Genomic DNA, 9,763 nt, shown 5'->3' with positions numbered 1-9,763 from the left:
TTTCCACTTCATACTCCGAGGCGATAAGATCGATTTGGGGTGTAGTTCTAAGATGACAATTGTTGGTACTTTCTAGGTGTAGAGATTATTGGATTTATAGATTTCTTAATATGTTCGTCTAAGCCGTAAGCCACGCACTTTGCCATAAGCGTGGGCAAAAAAGTGATTCCCGTGTATATCTAGTCCCAAAAAATGTTGTTGACCTGTTGTTTGTTACCAAGACATATATAGAGGCCTTTTGCCTTGGCTTAAAAGACTAGCAGAGCACCAAACGGAATGCCTGCACAAGTACGCAGGGCAGGTGTGCTAACACAGATGTTACAGGCCATATACCAAGCTGGGGGGTCGTACACATACATGTGCTACAAAAAAACACTTTAGTCTGGAAATATTTGACCAGATTTTCGTGAAACCTGACAATTCCTCTATTGAAACTTGAAAGTTTCAGAGAGGCTACATAATAACTAGTATTAACTAGCGTCGTGTCAAAGACAGGATTTCGCAACAAAAGACAGACCAGAATGAGCCCGTGTGGTAGTTGCGTACCACATCTAAAGAGACGTGCAACCTATATACAAGCGCTCTGGTTCCCCACTGAAAGCTCCATGGATCAATTCTCGTGGTGGGTGATGTGCTTCGTCAGTTCCATTTAACAATAAGACGAGTGCCGTTTGTGCGCTTGTCAGTCCCATTGAACAATAGGATGAGACTTTACCATCTGATGACCCCTGCCACCGTCCTTGAGTCACTCTGATTGCCTGACACGATTTCACTAAGAATTACACAAATCTAATATTTTCTTCAATCACCGATATTTTTTTTTTCTCTCGCAACCGACAGTCGATCCAGTAAGATTGGTAATCTGAATGTCGAAGGGAAAAAAATCAACAACTAAATATCGTTAATTAACAAAGGGATCGGATGTGATCTGAATGTGTAAGAAAAAGAAAAGAAAGTCTAGCCATCTGCTCGCCATGACCAGGGCCGCCGCCGTTTGCTTCCCACCTAAACAAAACCAGACACAAGCCAAGCCTGAGACTGGAGAGAGCGCAAAGAGCCAGGAGGAAGGAAGCACGGCGAGAAGAAGAAGGAGACGGTTAGGCCAACCATTTGTATCCTCCACCTTCACGCACCTCCCCTCCCCTACTCTTGGCGCCAAAGCAAAGCCGTTAGATTATTGGTCACCATCTCGAACCCAACCCGCGCTCCTCCCTCCCACCATTTATCCTTCCCGGAGAAAACAAGCGCGGAATGCCAATGCCCCCACCGCCCACCGCCCTCCCCTCCGGCGTCGTCGCACCACAGCAGCAATGCGGCCACCTTCCTCCTCCTCTTCTTCGTCTTCGTCGTCGTCGGCGATGCCGTCGCCTGGCGGCGGCGGCCGGATGTCCGCATTCACGATGCGCGCGGTGGCGCGGATGTCGAGGGCCCGCTGGTTCATCTTCCTGCGCCGGGTGTACCAGTACCAGAACGGGCCCAGGTCCGACCTGGGCTCCAACCCGTTCAACTCGCCCGGCTGGCTCGCGCTCGAGCTCGGCGTCATCGTCGCGCAGATGGTGCTGACCACCGCCGTCGTGGCCACCTCCCCCGCGGAGCGCCCCGCGTGGCCACTCCGGCTTTGGGTCGCGGCCTACAACGTCGGCAACGTGCTCAGCCTGCCCCTCCTCTATTGGCGGCACCGGCATTCCTCCGCCGGCGGCCGAGGCGGCGACGCGCTCTCGGGCGACCTCGAGATGCACGGCGCCAATGACGCTCTGAGGTAGGAGTTCGTACAAAATTTGATTCGCTGTTAATTCTTAGTTCTTTGATGGAAACAATGCAATGGGCATTAATTATTCTCGCGCGCGCGCGATTCCGCGAATATAATTAATGCAGGGACAGGTCGTGTCTGATGAACAAGGCGCGGGCGTTCCTGGAGCTCTTCTTCGCGATGTGGTTCGTGATGGGCAACGTGTGGGTGTTCGACGCGCGGCTGGGGTCGTTCCAGCGCGCGCCCAGGCTGTACGCGCTCTGCATCAGCCTGCTGGCCTGGAACGCCGTCGTCTACTCGCTCCCGTTCCTCCTCTTCCTGCTGCTCTGCTGCTTCGTGCCCATGGTCGGCTACGCGCTCGGCTACAACATGAACTCGGCCTCCGTCGGCCGGGGCGCCTCCGACGAGCAGCTCGCCGCGCTGCCGCGGTGGCGGTTCAAGAAGCCCGCCGACGTGCCAAGGGACGGAGAGCACGATGATCAGGCGAGTAAAATTACATCCATCTCTCCATCGCACGCTAGCTGTTGCATAAATGATCACAGTGGAAATTTTGATTGGTATGAATAAAAAAAAACGAAGTAGAAAAAGGGAGGCCAGGAAGAAATTCGCCAAACGGATTGGGGCATGGCGAAAGTGGAAACGTGCGAGTATGAAATTAGAACGTGCTCCCTTTTTGGATGATACTAAACATAACAAGTCCCAACTTTGCTTTTTGGATGGCGCCCACCAAAGAAGCCCCCCTCGGTTAGTCGGTTCATGCTATTGTTGTGACCGACAGCAGAGCAGGCAAGGAGACTAGTCCTAGCTTTGCAGATAGCCAGATACTCCCATGATCGCTGTCATGTTCAAACTGCGATCGCCTGCAGTGAACTGAACTGAACTGAACTGAACTGCTTCAAGTCATGAAACAGAGCATTGTTTTAGTACGAGTCTGAACTGAACCGCGACTGCAGGAGTGCTGCATCTGCCTTGCGCAGTACAGGGAGAAGGAGGAGGTTCGGCAGCTGCCGTGCACGCACATGTTCCACCTCAAGTGCGTGGACAGGTGGCTCAGGATCATCTCCTCTTGCCCTCTCTGCAAGCAAGAGCTCAAGTGATTGATGCCTACTCCACTCCTACAGATATGTAACATATTCTCTTACTCCGACTGCGCCCGCCGATCAGCGACGAGGATCAGGCGATGCGTGCGTCGCACCTCTCGCGAGGATTTCGACGGGCCCGTGCTGTGCTGACCTAGTAGACGCTGACAAACGATGGATACACTTGCAGCAGGTAGCAGGAGAGTTTGATACTATATTACATAGATAGATCAAAAGGGAAACGTGTAAAGATATATAAAAAAAGCTCTTTTTGTATGTAATAATGTGTTGTGCGCCCTTGCTTCATACTCCTACAAGACTGATGAACGCACCTTTTTTTTTGTGCTGGAGATCAAATGGAAATACGAAGTTTTCTTTGTTGGGCCTTGCTAAGTTTTTTTTTTTTTTTTTTGAAATAGATGGAACAATTTTTCTATTTTTCAAAAAATAAAATTATACTATATAGATATAAATTCCTCTAATTATCTCCTCGACTAGAGGAGGTAGCAGGTGATCGTAGCCATTCAGATCTACCTAAACGGACGCTATTACCTTAGCAAATCCCGTCGTCGCCATCCTTGGATGCATCGAATTAAATAAAAAATAAAATAAAGTTCATCAAACGTGGTCGGGCCCAACAGGATTTGGTGCGATTGAAAGGCCTGGACTGGCCTTAGAACGGAGGCCCGATCTCCTTATCGGATTAGGCTTGGCCCGTTTCCGTGCTCGGTCCAATGTAAGTGCCGAGTAGCCTGGCCCAATGAGGCTAAATACATTCAGGCCTTTTAATTTGGCTGCCCTTGGCCAAAGTTGTCGTTCAGAATGAACACCTCACAGGTTGCAGGCTTAAAAAGTACAGCAGAGCAGTTCAGCATTTGCTCAAAAACAAAAAGGAAGTAGAGCAGCTAAGGATGGCAACGGGGATGTACCCGTCGGATATCGCCGGAACGTTCTCTTCCCCGCTACGGAGAATTCATCCCGTCCCCGTCCCCGTTAACTGTGTCGGGTATAGATTCTTGTTCATCCCCGTACCTGTCGGGCATCGGTCGGGTAACAGATACCCGACGGGAACTGCATACCCGATAAATAATGATACTTGGGGTCGTAGCTTTGCAATCGGAAACGTTTCTTCTTCACCCGGATAAAAGTGTCAGAGTCTTGGAGATGCCGAGGAGAAGGAGCGAGGTTGCGAGGAGGACGATCAAAGGTGGCAGAGAGACCGAACTGAGGAAGCAAGGGGCACGAGCGCTCGTGAGGCAGGCGTGCTTTTGCTGCTGGCAGAGATGGTGAGGAAAAATTGAACTAGGGTTCCTAGAACACACAAACTATATATATGATTGTTCCGATTTGGGCCAAAATACCTATGTTGAGCTTCTTTGGGCCTAATACTCGACAACTCAAATAGTCGGGTTCCCCAACGGGTAACGGGGACGGGTAAACAGGGAACGTTCCCGTACCCGCTATACCCGTCGGGGATGGATTCTTGTCCATTTAGATGCCCGCGGGTAAAGATATGATCTCATACCCGTCCTCTAATGGATCGAATAACCGTCGGGTATCGGGTATCGGGGCCGTTGCCATCTTTAAGAGCAGCTCAGCGCTGCAGAGGTCTGAGTGCGTGACGCATCGACGTGCTATTCCGGCTCCGTGTGAGTGTGCGTGGACGTGTGTGGTCAGCCAGTCAGGTGACGGAAGTCCTAGTTCACTACTGCAATTCGCAGAATCCGCTGTTTAACATTCCAATTATCTTAGTCACGTCTCACGTGCTTTGCCCAACTAGAACAGTCCTTGGTTTCCAAGTCCGAGCACACATTGACGAAGGGCTTGGCCGCTCTCTCTGTATGTGTTGAAAAGAATCGGGTCTAACGTTCGATTTTTCTCTGTTTTATTTACCACCGGACCGGAGACGCCGATCAGTCAGTAATAAGGGCGCCACACCAGCGGAGTCCAGGTCATTCACACGTGGGAAGCGAAGTCAGCATGCATGCTTCGTGCCGGCGAATGTGTGTGAACAGGCCGTTTATTTGTTCGCTCTGGCTGCGTCACGCACGGCACGGCGAAGCTGCGACCGAAAGTTTGTGGGTGGGACAAGACTAAAACCGGCGCTCGAGTGACGGGCTCGTCGTGCAGTGCCCAGGTCGGCGTCCGGAGGGGAGGACGACGACGACGTGCAGGAGACTACCCAGTAAACCGTACGTTTGCCGTCAAGGGTAACGTTTTTCCATGCGCCGGTTGAGGACCTACGGCTTCGCGCGCTCACGTTTTCCTCCACTTTCTGCCTCGTGTATGGACTATGGACGAGGAGATCACGGACGACGATCGTTGCTTTGGTTGCAGGATGGTCTAAAGCACGGTGGATGTGGAAATTAGATCGTAGCTAGGCTTCGGAACGTCCAGGCACGGCGCCTGTACGAGTGAGTACAAGGCCTGTGTATCTACAGCGACCCCAGCGGATTTAGTGACGAGCACATGGAGGAGCGTGCCTGGCTGACTGATCCCATCCGCGAGGAAAATCCATCGATCTCCGCCACAAAAATTCCTAGGCATGTGGATACCTCATCTTTCGGGGCCATGAATGCGCTGCTGTGGCCGGCGTCATTCAAGTCGTTTTGGACCTGCAGGATGTTGGGCAGAGGAGAAGAGGACGGACACGGGAATACATTAACAACCGTCATCGCCTCTAATTCACATGCTGACCAAGTTGACTAGAAAAAGCGACATCTTACGTGCGGCCACACCTCGGCAACTGTCTGCCGTCTCCGTCCTCCTCCGTGCCCATCCAAAGCGAACTCTGCAGCGGAACAGTGCACATGATGGCTCGGATCGGATCACACAATTCACAAGCAAGGTTCTCCGCTAGCCAACTGTTTTCCAGAGAGAAGTGCTCGTGCTGCAGTGTATCCATCAATGCAGTAGTAGACCTGTATGTGTATGTGCTATCCACCAACCAACAAACGTAGGCGTCAAGAACGTCAGCGCGTCGCTGATGACCACAGTAATGGCCACCTGCGTACAACCTTCAGACGACTAAGAACGTTGCCAAGGGTTACGCTTACAACTGAGATGGACTATGAAATGTTTCGTGGGGTAAAAGGGCAGGTGTGATGGGGGTGGGCGACAACAGTAATGGCACGGTATATGCTCTTGATATGAGGTCCTAGCCCATATCACTCTGCACACACTGTGGCATAGTTTCAAGAGGTATTCTATGTACGGATTTACTACTACAAACTTTTTAGGGCATACTACTTAGAACACATGAGTTTTATAGGAATCATATAAGAATTTCACAACAAATTGTTCAATTTTACAAGGGAAAAAATGCATGAACAGGGAAAAAATCTCGTGTTCCGAATGTGGCATAATTCTTTAGAGAATCCTTGCCAAATAGACTGTGGGTCAAGTGTTTCGACATATTTATAAACCAAAGAAACGCGCAGGATGAGGTGGTTTTGCATGAAAATCACCTTCTCCTATTGCTGTCTCATACAAATTCAAAAGTAATTATATGTGATGAAGCAATAGTGATCACTGATCAGGAAATGTTATTAGGTGACCAGTGCATACTCACTTTATTCCCGACTATAGTTCACTTTGCTTTGTCCTAAATCAAATTTCTTTGATTTTGATTAGATTTTAGAAATATATATTAGCATCTACAAGTTCAAATAAATGCACCAACAAAGACATGCTTTATATAGAATCTGATACAACTAATGTGATGCTATAAACTTTGGTGCATTTTCTATGAACTCGGTCAAAATAAAATTTAGCTTAAACAAAAGCAAAATTAGCTATAATGGATGTATTGTTATTTCGCATTATGATTTTTTTTCTTCCAAAATTGTCGACGTGTGCAACAAGGGCATTAATTAGTCAATTGAGCAGATATTCACCATTTCATTATTAGAAATGTAGCCAGATAGCCAAACAAATCTAAAAGTTAGTAGTGAAACGCTTTTGGAGGAAAAACGGAAACTTTTTTTAGATGACCTGGCCCTACAACACGACCTAACTTCCGCAAAAAAAAAAGAGAGCATGATTTTGTGCATAACGGTAGCCAGTTTGAATCACAATAAAAATAACACAAGTTTACGAATTTGATACGATCACAAGTCGAAAGCATAGTAACCATGTAACCCTGCTGGTGAAAAGAAGGAGAATCCCAATCGCTAAGAAAAATGATGTGTAGCTTTTTTTTATAAGGTTCCGATTATCTATATCTAGATTCATTCCATATCTAATATTAAAGAGATAATATTTCTTTCCACTCATTTTTTCGTTCGCTCCCCCTAACTACTTGAGTAATAGAGAGTTGTTCCGTCCTTTTTTTTTTACTTCCTAAACTACACTCATATCCGCCATGTTTTATATGTGACCCGCATTTATGTTCTATACTCATGCATACGAGTTAGGATAATTTGTATTTAGCCATGATAAATGCATAGTTCGATTCCAGTACATATTGGATTAGGTTCGTCCTTGCTTCATAGCAGCACGAACTCGGAGCACTGCCCTCTCTCTTCGCTGGAGCGGCAGTCGGTCACATGCCATCATCGCCCCCAACAAAAGACCGAGAGCAACGCAGTTTGAGCGGGCTCATCGCCTCATCCTCCGTCTACAGGGATTTTTTTTGCTATAGAGAACGTTCCATTCTACTCTTTCTATAACCAAACACCAGGTGAAAAAAGGAGACCACTTAGAATCGCCAGCAGGGAGAGAGAGAGAGAGAGAGAGGTGCCTGAGTAGGAAAATTCGATCCTAGTGTGCCTTAAGGGCTTCCCCAACGCGACAGTGTGGAGTGCTGCCTCAGACTCCATGTCTGCGTTAAACTTACAAGTCACGAAGACCGGTGGTTTCACAAAGGTTCATAGTGTCTTGCAGAAGGTCCTATGGCTTCGTCTGATGCAGAGCAGAAGTATTAGTTCCTACGGAGAGCTTTGGGTGCAGAGAAAAGCAAAAAGGATGCACTGTAGCAAGCTTTTAGCTCTGCAAGAGCAGTAGAGACACCAAGGTACCGTTTAGATGTCGAAATTTTTGGCGAAATGACACTGTAGCAGTTTCGTTGTTATTTGGCAATTAGTGTCCAATCATAGTCTAATTAGGCTTAAAAGATTCGTCTCGTGAATTTCGTCTAAACTGTGTAATTAGTTTTATTTTTTATTTATATTTAATGCTTCATGCATGCGTCCAAAGATTCGATGTGATGGAAAATCTTAAAAAATTTGGCATTTTTGGGTGGAACTAAACAGGGCCCAAGACGGTATTAAATGGAGTGTTGCTTCGTTTCATCTCGTCGGTTCTCGATATTGGAGCGCCCACGCTAACTTGTTCGGATGGCTCGAGACGTATTAAAAGGTCTCGCCCGACCCTAAGGCCGCGGGCTCCGTCTCGCCCGACCTCGAGGCCGCGGGCTCCGTCTCGCATGACCTCGAGACCGCGGGTTCCGTCTCGCCCAAGGCCACGGGCTCCGTCTAGCCCGACGTCGAGGACGTGAGTTCCGTCTCGTTCGACGGGGACCCATACCGCCGCCAACCACTCCAGGTCTCGTTCGATGAGGATAGTTGGCGCGTCAGGTAGGGGCTTTTTGCGCATCTCGACGTCCACATCAGGCCTCGGATGACTAGTCACGGCGTCAGCTGGGTCCCAAGTGCGCACGTGCGCTTCGAGAACCTAGACTTAATCGTTATGACGGAGGGAGAGTTGGCGCAGGTTCTTGCCGCCGTCTAGCCTCTCCACTCCGCCGACCTCGACGCGATCGCCGAGGCGCTTGAGGAGCTGCAGCTGCACGCACCAAAGGCCCGCGCCCCCGGGAGCGACCAGCTCCTCGGCTTCGATTACGAGAGGCTAGAGCACCATCTCGGCGCCTTCCTGGGACCCCCGACCGTCCCGAGAGGACCTGCGCCGCCTCACCTTCTCATTCACCAATGTCATGACGTAGCTTACCGAAGGAGAGCCGCTCTCCCTAGAATACCTCATCCGGAGCGCCCCGACAGCACTCCCGTTCGGTCTGCGCAATGTCGTAGAGACTGTTGGCCACATTGTGGCGCAGCGCACGCCCCCATCCCCTACGAACGACGAATTCATGGAGATCACCGAATACGTCGTGGAATCTTTCCACGATCTTCTCACGGGATAATCGGAGTCACCCTCCGACTCTGACTCTAGCAGGGGGAGCCATCACACCTCGCGAGAATGTTTCACGACAGGTACCCCCGAGGGATACATCGAAAGCATCCACAAGGGAGGGGCTACCCCAATAGACGACCTCGATGATGTGGTCGAGGGGGATGCAGGGGCCCACCTCGCCTGCGGGTAGAGCAGCAGAGGGCGTGGCACCAAGAGCTCGAAGAAGCATGACTCTAGCTCGAGTAGGAACGCGTGGAGCTCGAGCGAGAGATCGAGCACCATGGAGACGGTGGGCGTGCGCGTGGCGTGGCCTGCGATGTGGACCGGAGGATCATCGAGGACGACGAAGCCCTCCCACACTTCACCCGGGCAAGCTAGAACATCGCTGTCGCGATGGCCTTGCTCCGGGGGCTTCCAGAGCCAGCGACACCCGAGGATCATCGAGCCCATCATGAGATTCGCATGCTACTCGAGTGTGCGGCGGCGCAGTAGGCCGAGAGCTCATTGTCCCGACGACGCGAGCTCAATGCTAGCCAGCGCGCACTCTTAGAGCGACCCGACAAGGATGTTTCAATCCACCAGGCGCAACGAGGCGGCAGGCCACATGTCGTGGCCTCGGTGCATGAGCGTCTTGGCCTAGACCATGACATGTGCAACACCCTGGATGTCCGCAGTCGTGCCCATGGCGATGAGAGGGAGGAGGCTAGCCGCGACTACCACCCTCATCGTGGCAGACGCTACGATAGCAGCAAGGACCGAAGCCCGAGCCCCAACTTGCCGATACCTTAGGTCTTTGGCCGACACA

General features: G+C 50.4%; 1 protein-coding gene across 1 annotated transcript; it reads left to right on the top strand.

The window, feature by feature from the left end:
- Positions 1 to 1,093: 1,093 nt before the first annotated feature.
- Positions 1,094 to 3,356, top strand: LOC136458836 (E3 ubiquitin-protein ligase At4g11680-like). Its single transcript, XM_066458752.1, has 3 exons — positions 1,094 to 1,759; positions 1,876 to 2,233; positions 2,704 to 3,356. The coding sequence occupies exons 1-3, from the start codon at positions 1,311 to 1,313 to the stop codon at positions 2,845 to 2,847; spliced, it is 951 nt and encodes a 316-aa protein (XP_066314849.1). The 5' UTR covers positions 1,094 to 1,310; the 3' UTR covers positions 2,848 to 3,356.
- Positions 3,357 to 9,763: the final 6,407 nt, after the last annotated feature.

This window comes from Miscanthus floridulus, chromosome 6 (assembly GCF_019320115.1).
Source record: "Miscanthus floridulus cultivar M001 chromosome 6, ASM1932011v1, whole genome shotgun sequence".
Taxonomy (NCBI): Eukaryota; Viridiplantae; Streptophyta; class Magnoliopsida; order Poales; family Poaceae; genus Miscanthus; species Miscanthus floridulus.
Note: the sequence above shows the minus strand (reverse complement) of the source record. Positions and strands in the feature narration are given on the sequence as shown.

Excerpts from the sequence above, each read along its gene's own strand:
- LOC136458836 (XM_066458752.1), top strand. The coding sequence starts at position 1,311 with ATGCGGCCACCTTCCTCCTCCTCTTCTTCGTCTTCGTCGTCGTCGGCG. Across the intron at positions 1,760-1,875 it reads GGCGCCAATGACGCTCTGAG|GGACAGGTCGTGTCTGATGA; the intron begins GTAGGAGTTCGT and ends TAATTAATGCAG. Across the intron at positions 2,234-2,703 it reads ACGGAGAGCACGATGATCAG|GAGTGCTGCATCTGCCTTGC; the intron begins GCGAGTAAAATT and ends CCGCGACTGCAG.